Genomic DNA, 20,447 nt, shown 5'->3' on the forward strand with positions numbered 1-20,447 from the left:
CCCTGCATCTTATGAAGAAGTGTCCTCTATACACACCCATTCAAGTGGTGGAGAAGTATATACACCCTAAGTCATTTAGATACTTAAAGGTGAGTGAATTCCATTATTTTTATGTTCCTCTTCCGTGTGCAGAGTTCATTTATTCCTAGAACCAGGCTGTCCTAGGTCAATGTACATGCATTACAAGTGCATTATGCCTGTGCTGCACGCTTTACTTGTGTACTAACTATAGCTAACACTCTAATTGGCTGGCTTTCTGTATTATGTATAAAATGAACAAACTTAAAAAGGTTGAAGTTAAGACATGTTTTTTTAATGCAACTCTTATTTCTTGAAGCACGTTGTCAGTGCAGTTATGTAGTTATTATACAAATAATGTTTTCAGTTAAATATCCCACAGAATGATTAGTAAAAAGTAGTGATGTTGTGTGAATTAAGTGCACGTGATACTGTAAATATTCTAGCCGCCAGCGATGTGCTTTTTTCTAAATCAATGCAATGAAACTATGGAACAGAGGAAAAAACATGACCTAACTAAACTATTTGAAACCACCATTATACTTTTTAGTTATGCCGTGCTAGGCGACCTGTTGTTTTCCACTTTTTCTATTTTACTGTTTTTAGAGAACTAGGTACATACTCCTTCCTTATGAAAAAGTTTTGGGGAGCAGGAGCAGACCTTGCATAAGCCCCATGTTGTTGTGGTTTTAAAGAATATTTTTTGTGGCTATTTAAGGATAGAAGGCAAAAATATATATATGGATTATTTGTTGCCCATGGCCGTCTTGAAAATTGTTCTGATGACCATGGCATCACTTTGAAAATGGTCTGTTTGATGACCATGACATCACCATGAAAATGGTCTGTTTGATGACCATGACATCACTATGAAAACGGCCCGTTTGATGACCATGGCCGTTCTAAAAGTGGATTATTTGATGACCATGGCCGTCCTGAAAATGGTCTGTCTGATGACCATGACATCAATATGAAAATGGCCTGTTTGATGACCATGACATCACTATGAAAATGGTCTGTCTGATGACCATGACATCAATATGAAAATGGCCTGTTTGATGACCATGACATCACTATGAAAATGGCCTGTCTGATGACCATGACATCAATATGAAAATGGCCTATTTGATGACCATGACCGTTCTTAAAGTGGACTCTTTGATGCCCGTGGACGTTCTGAAATGGCCTGTCTGATGACAATGACCGTTCTGAAAGTGAATTATTTGATACCCATGGCCATCATAAAAATTGTTCTGATGACAATGGTATCACTATGAAAATGGTCTGTTTGATGACCATGACATCACTATGAAAATGGTCTGTCTGATGACAATGGCCGTTCTGACAGTGGATTATTTGATGCCCATGTCCGTCCTGAAAATGGTGTGTTTGATGACCATCGCCGTTCTTAAAGTGGACTGTTTGATGCCCTTGGCCGTCCTGAAAATGGTCTGTTTGATGACCACGGCATCACTCCAAAAATGGTATGCTTGATGACCATCGCCGTTCTTAAAGTGGACTGTTTGATGCCCATGGCCGTCCTGAAAATGGTCTGTTTGATGACCACGGCATCACTCCAAACCTGGTATGTTTGATGACCATGGCCGTGCTTAAAGTGGACTGTTTGATGCCCATGGACGTTCTGAAAATGATCTGTTTGATGACCACGGCATCACTGCGAAAATGGTATGTTTGATGACCATGGCCGTTCTTAAAGTGGACTGTTTGATGCACATGGATGTTCTGAAAATGGCCTGTCTGATGACAATGGCAGTTCTGAAAATGGCCTATTTGATGACTATGGCCGTCTCTAGAGTGGATTGTTTGATGCCCTTGGCCGTCCTGAAAATGGTCTGTCTGGTTGCAAAAGATGGCTATTTGATACCCATTGCCGTTCGGAAAATGGACAGTTTGATTCCTATGGCATGGTCGCTCTGAAAATGAATCGTTTGATGCGTCTGGCCTTTGATGCACTTGGCCGTTCTGAAATAGACTCGTAGATAAACCGGAAGTAATGGCCTCACGTTATTTATCTGAATAAGGTAGAATAAAGCCTGGACTCGGCATACAGCAATGAAAACCCATTTTATTAAATTAATGGCAGTCAACGAGTACATTTATTATAACGACGTTATTACTATCTTTTTAAGACAAAATTTATTTAACCATATTTTATTGCCTATATATACACTCAATACACAACGTTACAACTAAACAAAAAGGCAAATGGGTTGGACAGCAAATTCTTACAACCTTATATTAAGTCCTTCCCAGTAAAGACAAAATATGGTGTTAAGACGTTAAGTCAAAATAATGTCTAAATATGCGGATCTCCTTGGTCATGGACAGATTTCTCAAACACACGAACATGTCAGTTTCATTTCATCGTATTATAGGACATATTTTGTTTGTTGCACCTCAAAACGGTAGCAACGCATATTGGTAGTCACTACTAAAATGTGTTACACTCAACGCAATTTGGTAGTTTACAAAAATGTAGTACCAAAATGCGATGGATATGTACACATCATACGCAAAACGGTATTAATAATAACCTCATGATTTACAAAAAGAATATATTATGACGAATAGACAATATTATTTCTAAGAGAGTCATGATGGAACTTAGTCGCTCATCCGACCTTGACCTTTTGACCTTGAAGATATAACGGCCCAAGATTCAGACAAGCAGGACCATTGGAACACACGCGAGAGAGGTCAATGCAACTCTTACTTTGATATACATCGAGAGATACTGAAGGAACTTGGCACAACTGTTCACTACACTTATTTGATACGTTGTTCGCAGGACCCTGGGACAGGTTTCACAAACGCCCATTAGTACGTATAGACTGTTTGGATTAAAATTCAGGAGATTCACGAGAAAAGGTATACCTAATTGCGAAAGAAGCTTCATTTCTAAGTTAATGATATATTTCTTAGCCATCTAAACACACAGAATCCACCATTTCCAAGCGTTGTCCGGGGAGGACCCAAAATACCACTCGCTTGTATACACCAAAATAAAAATCTAAATCTATAAACGGCGGAGAATTTAGTTTTTGGAAAATTATTCGAGTAAGCCCACGCGCACATTATACCATTCTTTTACTTTGTATTTCAAAGATATCTGTGGTGGACTCTCGAAATCCCTCACTTTTAAAGAGAAAAAAAATCTTTCTTTTAACCGGAATAATTTATCTAAGACCCCTAAAACACGCACAGAATTCACCATTTATGTTTATGTGGGATGTTTTAAAAATATCTAGGTGGAGGACCCACGCGCCATCCTCACATTTATACTTCGTTTTACAGAATTCAACATGTTCGTGCTTTAAAAAATCTCGGTGGACTATCCCTCCGACAACACTAGCACATTGAAACAACAAACAATAAAAGATTATTGCGTAGGAAGCGTCGTTTGAGGCCCCTTTCACACGCCCAGGAATCTACATTTTGGTTGTTTTTATACGAAAACTATATCTCGGGAGGGGAACTCCGAACCCCCTCGGCCTCCCCCGCCATTTGTATAGGAGACATTTCCTCCTTTATAATATCTCTCTCTTTTGTGCGTAAAGTAAAAATGAGCACAGTCCCTGATGTAGAAAAAAACTACCAAAATACGTTCCATTCCATGATACTTAACAGATCATATGTACCATTGCAACGCATTTTGTCGCTACCAAAACTCGGCCGAATTTTGGTAGTGACTACCAAAATGCGTTGCTACCATTTTGAGGTGCAACATTATGTTTATTTACGATTGTGAGAAGTTCCATTAAAATTTACTTTGTAGGCCAATTTTCTATTCGCGAATATCAAAACTGGGATTTTCCTATGGAAACTAGTGTGAGGTTCATTACTACACTATGTTCTTTATTTGCCGAATTGTCTACGTATTTTCTAACGTTTTGAAAAATCAGGGTTTAATCAAATTCTAAATTGTAGATAAAATGCCCCGAACGTGCAGAACTATACCTTAAGATGATCAAACTATTACATGTTAAAAAACTTTCCATTGCATCAGATCAGAAAGAAAATAGTGTAAAGGGTGACGTTGTATACATGCAATCCACTAAGTATAATATAGACATTGGTATATAAGATACTTGTGATTTCTATAAAACATGTAGAAAAACAATCTGCTGCGGCAGTAACACAGTAAATACGCTATGTAAAATAGTGGAAATTCAGTATACTTTCAGTTTTAAAATGTCAACCATGCTGACTTTAAACGATATTAATCTATGAGTTTTGATATTCAAAATTTTGAAATGGTCATGAACATTTAGAGACATGTCCCTTGGAGAAATTTTTGCGGAATGCGTAAGAAAAAAATTTGTTGTTGTTGTTCTATATGATTGTTTTTTATTCTTTTTAGTTCTGTATAAACTTCAACAGATGTTCAATAAAACCAATACAGACTAGATCATCATTCTGATACTTAGCACGAGGAAGACAATATATATCGAAGATAATCGTTAAGACATCGTTTTTAGACATTGAAGTTAATAAATCCAGTATTTTTTTTTCTGTAATGAACATTAAACTCCAGTACTAGTTAGCTTCCCACGTCCGGCATACTATTCCAAGTCTTGCTACTGAAACATAATGATTAGTTCACTATTCTAGCATAAAACTGCTGTTATTGTCACTTTTCGGGGGTGTTTTAACAGGAGAGAAAACGTGTGTTAACAGAGAGATTCTCGCGCTCACGTGCTGTTATAACACCTTTTTATATATCCACGTTCCGTGGCAAAGCGTAAACGCATTACGGCCCCAAAACGGGTAATTCAAAATGAAATGACGTCAACGTGACAAAACAACGTAGACTTTACCGCGCATTTCATGAAAATTCAATGACGTTGAGGGACAATATATTAATTCACCTGTTTTTATGCGTTTTCTGCTAGAATAGCGTTAGCGCATGTTCTTTTCGTGTTATAACATCTTCAGAATCCCTCGGGAATGGTCGTTATCCCTACATTATATCTGAGTATCCTGTTTTTTTTTTTTTTTTTTTTTTTTTTTAAGAGAAAGGCGCACAAGTATAGCCTGTGAAAAAAATGGGTCTGAATATAAGCAAATAGACTGTCTCTCGTCCCTTTTATTGCCCCTGGCTCCGAACATATGTTAATGGTTCAGTCATCAGACAAAATGTGCTATTTTAGAGGCTTAAAAATTTATTATAAAATGTTTGCAATATTTATATATAACCATGCAGCCAGGGAGCCATGCTGATAAACAATTTGACTACCGCCCTTCGTTTCCTTATCTGGGGTCACACCTAGAGCCATTGGTGCGTCCACTCCTCGTTTAAGGGTGCTGGCTTCTAACAACTTGTCACGCACTACTGTCGGGTTCAAGTCGCACCCGTAGTTCGGATGTAGGGATTTTTTCATTACTGGAAGCAATTCAACTGTCAACAGTTTCCCATATCTAATTAAACTCATGCCGGGTTTCTCTATTATGGAAAAAATATAATTGCTGGACAAAGTTCCACTTTCAACTACATAGTTTTAAAGGTCCAGAATTTGCAGACATGTTATCACTTTAACGACGCCAAGAAGTGGAGGAACCGAAACTTTAATTTGATTAACACAATTTGAACATCGGAGAAACTTTTTATCCGGATATTAGTCATTACAACTTACTACATCGACGCCCCAGAATTAGAAGGGCGTAAGTGTTAGTTACGCCCTTTTATGAATCATACATTTTTTGAAACTACACACCAAGGGGCATAATTCTGTAAAAAAAATTTCGTCACAAACTGCTGTGTTGACCAAATTCACCAATAATAAAAGGGCGTAAGTGAAAAGTTTTTCAGAATCCTAGTAACAGAAGGGCGTATCTGCACTTAATTGTTGTACCAGAAAAGTCCACTTACGCCCTTAGAATTAGAAGGGCGTATCTGTCATAGACAGTTTTTTTCGTTTTGCCGAAAAGTATGATTTCCCACTTACGCCCTTCTAATTCTGGGGCGTCGACATGTACTGTATTTGATTATAAACAACATAAAAACAACATATAACCGTCAACATTCATATCTTATCATTGATTAGGCGCATTTCAACCAAGCTAAACACTTGAATAACAATGATTTCTACATAAATTGAAATTAGTCTGAAAAACAGAGTTCTCTTTATTGCCGATTTCAAAACAATCATAAATCTCACCAGAATGCAAATCTAAAAGATCGCTAGAGATTCCAGCCTTCTTAAAAACAATACTGTATAATAGATAAAAAAATGTTTGAAAAATTAAGGTTCCACCGAGACTTGAACTCGGATCGCAGGATTCAGAGTCCTGAGTGCTAACCATTACACCATGGAACCAGTTGAATTAGCGGGTTTCAAAAGATATATATAAACTTTATATAGAAATACGACGAGGAAAAATAATTAAGTCTAAGTTAAATCAGTCATCATTTTAAGTACACAACTTTACTTAAATAATGTTTTATTCATAAAACTAGCAAGAAAACACTTATTATAAGTGTAAATCACATTTCAAAAAAATAAATATCCGATCATGGGCGGAAATTACCGAGTACACTTGAATACGAAGTGTTCTATTTTTAGAACAAATCGTAATTTCTTAAAATAGGTCCCAATATTCCGTGTTTATGCGTGTATATTTATTTGTCATTTTTGCATTGAACTGAAAATTGAATCAAGAAAAAGGTGCTTTAGATATCTTACTTCCATTTCAATATGTTCAAATTAGTTTCTTTTCTTTTGTTACATGAATACTTGTTATATGAGATATGTTAACAGCGTAAGTAAAACAGCTGGTCCCGTGGTGTAATGGTTAGCACTCTGGACTTTGAATCCAGCGATCCGAGTTCAAATCTCGGCGGGACCTCCAAATACTTTTGTTTTAATTGCCTGTCAAAATTTTTTATTCTTTCAGGTCATTAATGTTGGTCTGTCAATTGTAAGAGTTATGAATAAAATATTTCACGTTTACTATATTGTCAAAAAAGTTACAGTAAACAAAGATGTGTTTCCTGAATATGTACGTTTAGATTGTGTATTCCGAACCCCATTTCCTCTTCTTAACGTGCAATAAAAAAGTTTCTACTGGAGTTACTTCCGGTCATTTTATATTATGTTAATCTCTTTTCAATGGCGAAAGAGCCATGAAATAATTCTGTATCACCATAAACAACATGCATGTATTATATAAATTTCGCATTGCGACAACATTTTTCATATAGATTATATAATGCTGAAAATTATGATGTAGGCCTAACCTTGTGATTTTGTTGTTAGTGGAATTCAATAAAAATGGTATTACAAAACACTTGGTTGGTTTTATACTTATTTTGTTATATGACATTTTAGACTTTAGATAGTTAACGATTATCTAAGTTTACATAATTATAACTTATCGTTAGATTATATACTGTTACAGTTATTATTGACAATAAATATGTGATCCTCGATAGTATAGTGGTAAGTATCCCCGCCTGTCACGCGGGAGACCGGGGTTCGATTCCCCGTCGGGGAGCAACATTTTTACATATATTTATAATCATACACTTTTTTTCGTAAATTTCATCTTTTTATACTTTTTAGGCGGATAATCAGCTAACAGATGATCAAATATTTGGTTATATATTATATACATGCATACTTATTTGACTACTGGCATGTATTTTTGTATTCAAACGTTGTTGCTTTTTAATTTTTCATTACATGTATTAAGAAAGACTGATTCAAAATGTCTCCTTATGCCTTTCATACAATAAGTATAAAAGAGAAATATGTTTTCAATGTTGATAATTAGAAATAAATTACTCCCACATAATTACTGTACTAATGTCTATATAAACAATGGTTAAATACTATGGCAGATGGTACAAATAAACTTCACAAAGTCATCTCTTGAAATGCAGTTATGTGTGGTATTTAATAAATAAGAGCTTGACAGAGACTTCTAATCCGTAGAAGGATAACTTCTCCTGGGAATAACGTCCCTCACAATGCATCCGTGTTTTAAAATAAATCTCTAAGTGTCTTGTTCACCAACTGCCTCAAGCTGGTCCCGTGGTGTAATGGTTAGCACTCTGGACTTTGAATCCAGTGATCCGAGTTCAAATCTCGGCGGGACCTTCCTATTTTTATTTTGTTAATGTCGTCAGAATGTCAGCAAAGGTTTTCTCTCAGCTGCAACAACATTACTCAGTTTCACTCATTTTTAGTACGAATCAAATATTTCACGTTGACTACCATTATACTGGAAAACAAGAGCATCGCCTACGGGTGCCGTCGCTCGTCTGTAAATGCTGGACAATATGCAAGAATTCGGTTATGGTTCTAAGCCATCTTACGCATCTTAACTGATGACAAGAAATGTATGAAGTTTTAAAGCTATACTTAGTATTAGTTAGCAGGAGTGGGTTATGGAATTTCTGACCTAATTACTAATCTAATGATAAAATGTAGACGAGTTTACCAAGTTTCAAAGCTTCTTACAGAATTCAAGAAAAGTGGACCTAAATAAATAGAAATTAAAATTTTCTAAGCACATAAAGGAGCATAATTTATATAAAATGTATATGAGAATTATGACTTTTGACCTAGGTACACATCTAATAACGATAAACAAGCTGCAAAGTTTCAAAGCTAGTGTTCTTAAGTAACGCGGACCTAAACAAAGTATAATTTTACCCAAGAACTTCTTGGTCTATTTACTCGTCTAATGATAATAAACAATCGGTAAAGTTTAAAAGCTGTAGCTTTTTTATTGTTTTCGGAAAAAGTGGACCTAAATAAAAATTTTAATTAAGAAAATCAAATTTTCTAAGCACAAAATTGGCTATTATTCTGACAAAATGCTTATCAGAGTTATGGTTCTCTTGGCCTACATGGTCAACTAATGATGATAAACAAGTGTGCAAAGTTTCAAAACAGCAATTGTTATAGTTTTTGAGAGAAGGTGGACAAAACGACACCGACGACAGTGAATTGGCAGTGAAGACAATACCTCGTTGTGTTTTTTTTTTTCAAAAATCAGACGATCTGAAAAAGAAAGTTACATTCAACAACGATGTTTTCCTGGAATGTTTTCTTAATATATACATTTAGATATATACATTTGAGAGATCGAAACAGGTAAATGTGTAGTTTGTATGCACTGTGCAAGTATAATATTTTAATGATCTATGAAATACAATACCATCCCAACAATTTTAGTTTGCAAACATTGTTCTTAATAATCAGGACATCGATTCGGCTTAAAATCTGTAATTTCTAATTAATATTCCCAACGCGCTTACACAGGACGGACCGACCGGCTACCTGACATACCTGTGGACTTTCACTATAAGCAATCCCTCGCTTTTTAGTTACATACTGGTCAGCTTCTGAATTAAGGGTCATTAACAAATGTGCAGTTAAACAATTTCTACTGAGTTACTTCCGATGAAAAATGCTACACTGTCCTAACATGACTTAAATTCCACACTCGGGGTTTCAGCATTGTCCCTGACAACCGCCACTTACGTCTCGGTCATTTTATATTTCAATAGGGTTAATCTATTTTTAATGGCGAAAGAGTCATGAAAATGATTCTGTACCACCATAAACATTATGTATTGCAGTACATAGATATATTGCGCATTGCGACAAAATGTTTCATATATAATGCTGAAAATTCTGTACTGGTCTGAATATGTAACCTTGTGATTATATTTTTAGTGGAATAAAATAAAAATGGTATTACAAAAAACCTATGGTTATACTTTTTAATGATATGATTTAAATTATAATTTTGAGATTAATTATTTAAATTGACGTAAAATATAACGCAAAAATGACAGTATCATGTAACTTATCTTCAAATTATTGGGATCGATCCCTCTACGGTAACATGCGATATACCGAATGAGATATATACTGTCGAATTAAAAAATGTGTACTTCCGGCACGTGCACAGAGCGTCTAACTTCGGCCTATTTTTTTCTTTTGAAAGAATACGCTTTTTCCTTGTGCCTTATAAGCGTCCACATTACTTGTCCGAACCGCAACGTCTTGCACATCAGTACAAATATGGACAGTGTTGTCTTTACCTTTAAATTAATAGGGAATCGATCCTGCACGAGGCGACGAAAAGCGGGATCGATCCCTCTACGGTAACATGCGTACCGAATGAGATATTTACTGTCGACTTGAAAAATGTTTATACTTCCGTCCGTGCCGACTTCAAATGTTATGGGATGAGTTGAAGTTGGATCGATTCCTGATTGAGGCAATGCATTATTTCATATTATACTGTTTAAAAATATTACAGTTTGTTTACTATGCATTCTCGATAGTATATTGGTAAGTATCCCCGCCTGTCACGCGGGAGGTGTTTGATTTCCCGTCGTAATACTTTTTCGTTAATTACATCTTTTTTTATACCTTTTAGGCGGATAATCTGACAGAAGACCAAATATTTGGTAAGTTTAAAATTACATATAGATCTATTTATTTGACTACTGACATTTACTTTTCATTAGTACGAAAGTTTTATTCAAAGTTTCTGCTTATGCCTTTCATATCCTACTGGTAAGGAAGTTTGAACTGTATTGATCCAATTAAGAAGTATAAAAGAAAGATATACACTGTTGATCAAGAATGAGACTGAGTTATTCATGATGTAACTTCTTTTGCTTATATATAGTGAGCAGCTTTAATATTCTTATTTCTTAGCAGTAAGTCGACACGTGAAAAGAGACAGTCTTTCAGTTAACGTCGTGCTATTTTTATACGTTTTAGGAAATTTGCCTGTATCTTTCTTTAAAAATTATAAAACATATCAATACGTGTGTGTGTTTTAAAAGCCTAATGAATGCTTGAATATGTAACATGACACTATATTTTACCGTGACGATTCGCGTCTTTAGATAATTCCGAAAACAATAAGAGCCGCGCCATGAGAAAACCAACATTGTGCGTTTGCGACAGTCTGGTCAGGATCCATGCTGTACGCTTACAAAGCCTATTGCAATTAGAAAAAAAACGTTAGCGAACAGCATGGATCCTGGCCAGACCGCGCTGATGATCGGTAGGTCGGTCATTCGGTCGGTCTGTTGCAAAATACTTCTACGCTTTTAAAATGGATTCCAGTTAATCCCTATACACATGTAGCTTCTGTTCAGGGTGGGTGCACGTATAGGTAAGACAAGTGTGTGAAGTTGGCGGGAAGTTCGACATTCGACATTGAACATTGGATAAGAGAACGGCATTGGACATTTAAAGCGTGAAGTTGGCAATAAGTTAAACATTCGACATTGAACATTCGATTTCAGAACGACATTGGACATTCCAACCAGAACGGCATTGGTCATTCGAATTCAAAACGACATTGGACATTCAAACCCAGAACGACATTGGACATTGGATACCAGAACGACATTGGACACTAGTTACCAGAACGACATTGGACATTCGAACCCAGAACGACATTGGACATTTGATACCAGAATGACATTGGACACTAGATACCAGAACGACATTTCACATTACGTACAAGAAAAACATTGCACATTCAATCTCAGAACGACATTGAACGTTGGAATCCAGAACAACATTGGACATTAGAACCCAGAACGACATTGGACATTGGACATTCGAAACCAGAACGACATTGGACATTCGAACTCAGAACGACATTGGACATTCGAAACCAGAACGACATTGGACATCCGAAACCAGAACGACATTGGACATTCGAACTCAGAACCAGAACGACATTGGACATTCGAATTCAGAACGACATTGGAAATTCGAATTCAGAACGACATTAGACATTCGAATCCAAAAAGTCATTGGACATTCGAATTCAGAACGACATTGGACATTCGAAACCAGAACGACATTGGACATTCGAACTCAGAACGACATTGGACATTCGATCTCAGAACGACATTGGACATTCGAACCCAGAACGACATTGGACATTCGAAGTCAGAACGACTTTGGACATTCGAACCCAGAACGACATTGGACATTCGAACCCAGAACGACATTGGACATTCGAACCCAGAACGACATTGGACATTCGAACTCAGAACGACATTGGACATTCGAAACCAGAACGACATTTGACATTCGAATCCAAAATGACATTGGAAATTCAAATTCAGAACAACATTAGACATTCGAACCCAGAACGACATTTGACATTCGAATCCAAAATGACATTGGACATTCGAATTCAGAACGACATTGGACATTCGAAACCAGATCGACATTGGACGTTCGAAACCAAATTGAATGTCCAATATCGTTCTGGTACCGAATGTCCAATGTCGTTCTGAATTCCAATGTCCGATGTCGTTCTGAAATTGAATGTCCAATGTCGAATGTTTAACTTATTGCCAACTTCATGCTTTAAATGTCCAATGTCGTTCTCTTATCCAATGTCCAATGTTGAATGTCGAACTTCTCGCCAGCTTCACACACTTAGGTAAGACTTAGACAAATATGTACACTAGTTGTTATGTAACACTGGTATCATTGGTTCATGGAAGTTCATAGCCATGACAGTTGTGGCATGAAAATGTGCAAGACATATTTGTTTTGGCATCTCTAGAGATTTTGAAGTTAACCTGTGCATTATAAGGACATGGACTTTTGTTGCGAGAACTTCTAATGGAACTCGTGTGGTCTCTATGTAGCGAAAATGCGCTAACAATTTTTGTCGGATAAGTTGAAACACTGCGCCCTTCAATTGAAACAAACTACATTGTATCTTATTTCCCCTGTAAAAGCGGTATTGCGTGGGTATTAATCACTTTCAGTGATAGCTCTAATTTTGCCAGAATTTAAGGAGGCTTTTGGATTGTTTGACAAAGATGGCGATGGGACGATCACAACAAAGGAGCTTGGCACGGTCATGAGGTCACTGGGCCAGAATCCCACCGAGGCCGAACTCGAGGACATGATTAACGAAGTGGATGCAGACGGTGAGTTTATAAGTGTATTCATAACATAGTTCGTCCGGCAAGAGAAACTGGCCACTGCACTCAAGTTTACATAGACGACAACCATGTCGTCACAAACCTTGATAGCGAGCTCGAAGAGCAGGCCCGAAGGTCCTGCTCGAGAATCGAGCTTTACGGTAACGCAAGTATACTTTCACACATGGTGATGGATTTGAAAAGTTTCGTCGGAAGTTCTTAAAAAGCGCACCCTAGCGGACAGGTGCTCACAGGAAATACTTCTCTCCGGAGTGAATACAGAACTTCATTCAGTTGCTAAAAATTATTCATCACTCAACAATAATGCAAGAAAGATATCCAGTTGTTTGAAAAAAAAATATTATTTTTCATTTAAAAGATCAAGCATCGGCCAGAAAATGGAAAAAAATGTCGTTAATAAGCAGAAAGAAACGGGAACGCGGTAATGACGTCACCGTGACACCGGCTTCCCATAAATTTTGCAACGTATGATATTCACTGTTATAGGTATGGTAACACTAAATGTAAATTTTTTTTTGGTTCTTTCAAGTGAATAGGTTCTCGCGAATTCTTTTGAGTAGTGAATAGTTTCTTTGTGACAAATAAATGATGCATAATATTTTAGCTAAATCCGATTTCTTTGAGCTCGCTTTGAGGCTTTGCCTTATTTCATATTATCTTTTTGCAAACACACAAAATGTCAAAATAAGTTAATACGGGAAAACCGAAGGGTTTTCCGTCTATAGATAATGTGTACGTGTATATGTCAAAGTAAACCTATATACCGATGGACTTGGGAATATTTTTTATACTTTCAGCGTTTTTGTAGTTTTCTACCCATAATTCCCGGAACTGCTGCCGCGGAGTTCGCAGTGAATAATTTTCAGGACGACATTCGATAAAATAAAACTGCTTATGAACAATTATAGATATGTGAAAAAGAAACCAGATTATTCTTATTCTATCGTATTCTAAAGAGTTAAAATATTCGCGGTATCATTGGATTCGGTGTTATTCGGGTTTCTTCATATTGAATCAAGCGTCCCGCTTATTGTTTCCAATATTGAATTACTAATCGCTGATAAGCAGCAGATAAGATGGGAGTTGTATATCAGATTGGGAAGGAGGCGGGGGGGGGGGGGGGGGGGGGCACTTATATAGTAGTGAATCTAGGCCTTTAATAACAAAATCGTCGCCTACTTTATCATTTTAATGTAGGTTTCTTCTTCTTTTTTTTTTAAGAGTTTTTGTGATCACTCGATGTCCGGCGTCCGTCGTCTGTCTGTCTGTCTGTCTGTCGTCTGTCAACATTTAGCTTGTGTTTGCAATAGAGGCTGTATTTTTTAATTGATCTTCATGAAATTTGGTCAGAATGATTACCTAAATAAAATCTGGGTCGAGTTTGAATACTGGTCGTCTGTGGTTAGAAACTAGGTCACTAGGTCAAATCAAATAAAAACATTGTGTATGCGATAGAGGCTGTAATTCTAAATTGATCTTCGTGAAATTTGGTCAGAATAATTGCCTTGATAAAATCTAAATCGATTTTGAATAAGGATTATCTGGGGTCAAAAACTAGGTCACTAGATCAAATCAAAGAAAAACCTTGTGTGTATGATAGAGGCTGTATTTTTCAATTGATCTTCATGAAATTTGGTCAGAATAATTGCCTTGATGAAATCTAGGTCGATTTTGAATAAGGGTTATCTGGAGTCAAAAACTAGGTCACTAGGTCAGATCAAAGGAAAACCTTGTGTATATGATAGAGGCTGTATTTTTCAATTGATCTTCATGAGTTTTGGTCAGAATAAGTGCCTTGATGAAATCTAGGTCGAGTTCGAATATGGGTCATCTGGGGTCAAAAACTAGGTCACTAGGCAAAATCAAATAGAAACCTTGTGTATGCAATAGAGGCTGTATTTTTCATTTGATCTTCACAAATTATGGTCAGAATGATTGCTTTGATGGAATCTAGGTCGAGTTTGAATATGGGTCATCTTGGGTCAAAAACTAGGTCACTAGGTCAGATCAAATAAAACATTGTGTATGCGATAGAGGCTGTATTTTTCAATTAATCGTCATGAAAGTTAGTGAGAATGATTGCCTTGATAGAATCTTGGTCAAGTAATAAGTCTAGATTCTGAGTAACCAAATATTAGTATTATCTTTAACTCATGAACACTATTTTCCATCGTCAGTCTAGTCTTTACACATTTGAAGAAATGATTAGATCTCGTTCATTTAAACCAAACATTTTAAAACATTTTCCTTTGTTCAAAATTTTCATAACAAGAGCAAAAGTCAGGCTTACTGTCAGAGCTCAAATATCACAGATTTCGTATGACTAGGTTTTCCCGTCAGATAGGCAGCGCCTAATTTCATAGTATTTAGACTTAGCATAAATTCATATCACCACATGTAGTACCGGTATATTCGTAGTATTCCATTCAGTTTATTTTAGCTAATATAATTTCACCCAACAGGAAACGGAACTATCGATTTCCCAGAATTCCTCACAATGATGGCGAAAAAGATGAAAACTGATGATGACGGAGAGGAAGAAATTAGAGGTATTCAAATATTAGGTGCCCCTTGCTCAGAAGATTAGTAGAGATTGTATGGCGTGTTTCCATGTAATCACTATACATCTATACATTAATTGTTGAAATGCTACAATTTGAACTTCCTACTTTGACATGTCATTTAATTTCCTACTAAATTTCCCAGATTGTTTTATTGTACTTTTTACGCATGTCATACAATGGTTGCTCCTTTTAATCATATCTTTAACGCTTAGCCGTACATTTTTAGAAAAAAAAAATCAAACAACACTAAATCATAGAAAGAAATGGTTGTTTCACACGAAAATTGGACATCATATAAAGCATGTATAAAACTCTGCAAAACAATTGACAATATACTGATATACATAGAATTTCGGAAAAGGACTGCATAAAAGGGCCATACTACGCCTTAGAAACTCACCATTTTCAAAGAACTGTTGCATTGTTAATCATTTTAAAGGGGGATAACTTTTACAGAATATTTCAAGTATCCACCATACGGGTTAGAACGGAAGAACATGAAATTGTCAGCTAGATTATTGGTAAAGATGTTGTTCGTTTATAAAATATTTCTGTTTTGATGATATACTCCTTAACTTAAGTTTGTATTTGTATATAAAATGTGTTCAACACCTTTCAGAGGCGTTTCGTGTGTTTGATAGAGATGGTAACGGGCTTATTAGCGCGGCTGAACTTCGCCATGTAATGACAAATTTGGGTAAGTTAGCTATCTCACACGCACGACATCTTGCTCCTGCATTCTTATTATGCAGATAGTTTTATCAAATTTATGAGATATAGTTCAAATCCGGCCGCTGTCGATTTCAAGCTTTTCATAGTGAGTAAAGAATTTTCAGCTCTGTCAGGAATTCAGCGAGATGTGATCGGACGGACACATGAAAAACAACCGGACTGGAAGACGCAAACTATTACCCAATAGCGACCAGTCCATTTCCATGAATTTAAGCGCTTTTCGCGCGAAAATTGCTTTCACTGAATTTCGAATAACAGCAGTTTAACATTGACAAATCAATCTGACAAAAATATGCATGGATTTTAAGGTTTATGTCTCTTTGCTCTATCAAAGGAACCTTTACGCTCTACAATTCATAAAGAGCGGACGCAATACTGTCTGGCTACGAAACTAGGGGTGTGAGTTCGAGCTCCCTCTCCTCCAACTAAAAATTACTAACATTGGGATAAGAGTCCCGTGTATGGGTGTTTTATGCCTGGCACGCTGAAGAACCGGAAGCTTCTGGAATTTGAACGTCATCTGTATCTTACACTATCCACCTTCTTATATTACTAACTGTCTTCTGGAGTAGCTGCCCATATGGGTTACCGGTGGCGACTTTTATAAGCTTACATACAAACACATGTACAACCAAAAAATAGGTTAATATTTATTCAGGAGAGAAGTTGACAGATGAAGAAGTTGACGAAATGATCAAGGAAGCTGACGTTGATGGAGACGGGCAAGTCAATTACGAGGGTAATGTATATTATGATCACAAGTCAAATACGTAGATAAGATGTTATAATTGTGGAAAGTAAAATACAAAGATAAGGTGTTATTATGGTGGAAAGTTAAATACAATGGTAAGGTATTATTATGGCGGAAAGTTAAATACGAAGATATGATGTTATTATTGTGAAAGTTAAATACTAATATATGGTGTATTATGTAGAAAGTTAAATACAAAGATAAGGTGTTATTATGGTGGAAAGTTAAAAACGAAGATATGATGTTATTATTGTGAAAGTTAAATACTAATATAAGGTGTATTATGTTGAAAGTTAAATATGACGGTAAGGTGTTATTATGGTGATAGGTTAAATCTAAAGATAATGTGTCATTTTGGTGGCATATCAAATGCGAAGAAAATGTGTTATTTTGGTGGAAATTTAAATGGTTAAATGAGAAGGTAGGATGTTATTATGACATGTCGAATGCGAACATAAGGTGTTTCATGGTGCTAAGTCAAATACTAAGATAAAGTATGATTATCGTGGCAAGTCAAATACGAAGATAATGTGTAACTATGGTGGCAGGTTCAGTACGAACATAAGGTGCTATTATATGGCAAGTTAAATACGAAACACAAGGTGTTATTATGACATGTCAAATGCGAACAAGTACGTATAAGATAAAGTATGATTTTCGTGGCAAGTCAAATACGAAGATAATGTGTAATTACGGTGGCAAGTTCAATATGAACATGTAAGGTGTTGTTTTGTTGGCAAATTAAATACGAAGACGGGGTGTTATTATGGCGACAAATTGAATACGAATATAAGAGGTTATTATGTTAGCAAGTTAAATACAAACAGAAGGATTAGTATGAGTCGTAGGGATGTAGCGATACGCTAGTCTCACAATACAATACATATCATGATACAGATGCAACGATACTGTACATATCGCGATACAAATTGAGCATTCATGTGACAAAGTGCAAAAGACAAAACAAAAGTTCCTACACTTGGAAAGTACTTGAAATTTTGTTTTAAAGTTAAAGAAACTGTTATAAATGATGTTTGGCTGCTATCTTTAACACTGATTTTATGAAAGTCTTCTTTCAATGATTTTACTTTTCACTGTATCGTTTCTGTATCGTGAAAGAGGTCTATGATACGCTATGCGTATCGCCAGACAAAGGTATCGCGATAAAGTGAATTGCGATATATCGTTACACCCTTAAGTATGACTAGTCAGATACGAACAAAAGGCATATAATGGCAAGTTAAATACAAATATGGAACATTTATATTATGTTTGCAAGTCAAATAAGAAGATAATGTGTTATTATATGGCAAGTTGAATACGACCAAAAGGTGTTATTAAAACATGTCAAATGCGAATATAAGGTGTTTGTATGGAACAAAGTCAAATACTACGGTAAAGTATGATTATCGTGGCAAGTCAAATACGAAGATAATGTGTAACTACGGTGGTAAATTCAGTACGAACATAAGGTGTTGTTACGATGGCAAGTTAAATACGAAGACGGGATGTTCTTACGGTGGCATATTTAAAAATACGAACATAAGGTGTTATTATGTTAGCAAATTAAATACGAAGCGAACATAAGGTATTCTTATGGTGGCAAGTTAAATATGGAGATGATTAAAGTGACATGCCTAATACGAGTGAGGATAAGGTGTTATTAGGCTTACAAGTCACATACGGTGATAAGGCATGATGATGACATAGCCTACGACGATAAGGTGTTGTAATGATATGTAAAATACGAAGATTAGATATTAAAGAGGGCATGTCAATTACCAGGGATGTCAATAATAAAATAAAAAAGAACACAATAGTTAATAAAGTGGAACAAAAGTATGGTAAGTCAGCAACGAAAAGAAAGTTAACATGGTTGGCAAGTCAATTACGGAAGTAAAGTAAAACAAGTTGTAAGTCAATTATGAATGTAAGATATTTTGATTGACATGTCAGTCAATCTGGAAAGTATGACTGTACGATATATTATGATGTGAAGATGGGAATCAAATGGGAAGAGGAGTTACTATAATAGAACAATTCAATTAAGCATTTGGGGGCATCATATGTGCATACCGAAGGGTTACATTCAAGATACTGGTATACCGTTTGCCAACTGGTGTGTTTATAGCATTTTATTATAATTACTGTATAGAGTTTTGAAGAGTCCAGTGCTAGAATGATTATAATTTTGTTGTTTTTATTACCTGAATTGTACATAGGCAGTAGACCAAATTCAAAAATAACGTTTAGCTAACGAAAGTTAGAATATGTAGATAATTTGGCATTTGATTTTTCATAGTTATCATCGATATTTAAATTTCCATTTCAGAATTTGTCCGCATGATGGCAGGGGCAGGGGCAGGAAAATTAGGAAAATAACAGAGGAACACGGAAAGGAAATGCAAAACTTTGCACCGCACTGCTGAGCGGTACTCTTTAAAATGAATGTAACTATGCCTGGCTTCGTCTCTACATATAAATACACAAAAGTGTTTGCTTTCTGTTTTTCACTTCTCGACCTGGTAAGAATAATACCCTGATAAGTCTGTCTTGTCACGTTTGCAGTCCCATTTTATTAAGACATTTGGTGGACGGAGTACTAATTCACATAAATAACCGGTGTATCTTGATTCTTGAGTTTACTGAAAAGCGTCTGTTAGAAAAGTAACAGATGTTTAGTAAGTAAGTAGTTATTTAAGAAATAATAAGTATCAAAATAAAGTTTATCGTAGAATAACCCGAGTTTGGAGTTCTTATGCGTATGAGTATACCACGAAGGCCGACAAACGAGGGTTATTATACGATAAACTTTATTTAGATACATATTATTTTGATTCTAACACGACTTACTTCAAATAACGTTAGACGAGAATCAGAAGAGACGTAGCATTTGGCCAAAACACGATGCGCGTGCAGCATGGTTCATGCAGAATAACCCGCGACTGCTCTACGAATATTCTAATAAGCTGTTTATAGTATGTAGCTCTAAAACGAAGATGCTGGATTTTGTGAAACTTAGTGGGAAAGAGAGATTACAGACCAGCGATTTTTGCAAAATCGCATAAATTTGTATTAGACTTACAACAATCTAGCTAAAACCAAACTATACTGATACCCGAAATCAAATTATTAACCTATCTGTATCACACTTGATCACCGGCTATCCTGACGCCCGCTGGAAATGTAACCCAGCTGGAAATGTAACCCAGCTGTAAATCGGTAGGTAAACGTTTTTCATTTATTTCTATTAAAACGAAGCCAATTCTTGCAAATCAACTTGACAGTTTTGTCAAGGAAGGACCATGGCCTATATTTACAATTTCTGGGCCAAATACGATCCTTAAGTTTTGAGATATTCGCTAACAATTTCTTCAGTTTGAAAAATCGAGCAAAAATCCAAAGT

General features: G+C 36.0%; 1 protein-coding gene and 4 non-coding genes across 6 annotated transcripts; 4 read left to right on the forward strand and 1 right to left on the reverse strand.

Moving 5' to 3' along the window:
• Nucleotides 1–2: 2 nt before the first annotated feature.
• On the forward strand, nt 3–19,536 carry LOC123541247 (neo-calmodulin-like). Of its 2 annotated transcripts, none has more exons than XM_045326663.2 (7): nt 3–89; nt 10,438–10,468; nt 12,836–12,979; nt 15,457–15,543; nt 16,178–16,255; nt 16,949–17,029; nt 19,374–19,536. In XM_045326663.2, the coding sequence occupies exons 1-7, from the start codon at nt 12–14 to the stop codon at nt 19,421–19,423; spliced, it is 549 nt and encodes a 182-aa protein (XP_045182598.2). In that variant the 5' UTR covers nt 3–11; the 3' UTR covers nt 19,424–19,536. The 2 variants fall into 2 exon arrangements, with proteins under 2 accessions (XP_045182598.2, XP_045182599.2); XM_045326664.2 differs by lacking the exon at nt 3–89 and adding an exon at nt 9,636–9,743.
• On the reverse strand, nt 6,285–6,356 carry Trnaq-cug (transfer RNA glutamine (anticodon CUG)). The gene has a single exon. It is a non-coding gene; the product is annotated as a tRNA-Gln (tRNA).
• Trnaq-uug (transfer RNA glutamine (anticodon UUG)) lies at nt 6,814–6,885 on the forward strand. The gene has a single exon. It is a non-coding gene; the product is annotated as a tRNA-Gln (tRNA).
• On the forward strand, nt 7,462–7,533 carry Trnad-guc (transfer RNA aspartic acid (anticodon GUC)). The gene has a single exon. It is a non-coding gene; the product is annotated as a tRNA-Asp (tRNA).
• Trnaq-uug (transfer RNA glutamine (anticodon UUG)) lies at nt 8,067–8,138 on the forward strand. Its single transcript has one exon. It is a non-coding gene; the product is annotated as a tRNA-Gln (tRNA).
• Nucleotides 19,537–20,447: the final 911 nt, after the last annotated feature.

Source organism: Mercenaria mercenaria, chromosome 16 (genome assembly GCF_021730395.1).
Source record: "Mercenaria mercenaria strain notata chromosome 16, MADL_Memer_1, whole genome shotgun sequence".
NCBI classification, from domain to species: domain Eukaryota; kingdom Metazoa; phylum Mollusca; class Bivalvia; order Venerida; family Veneridae; genus Mercenaria; species Mercenaria mercenaria.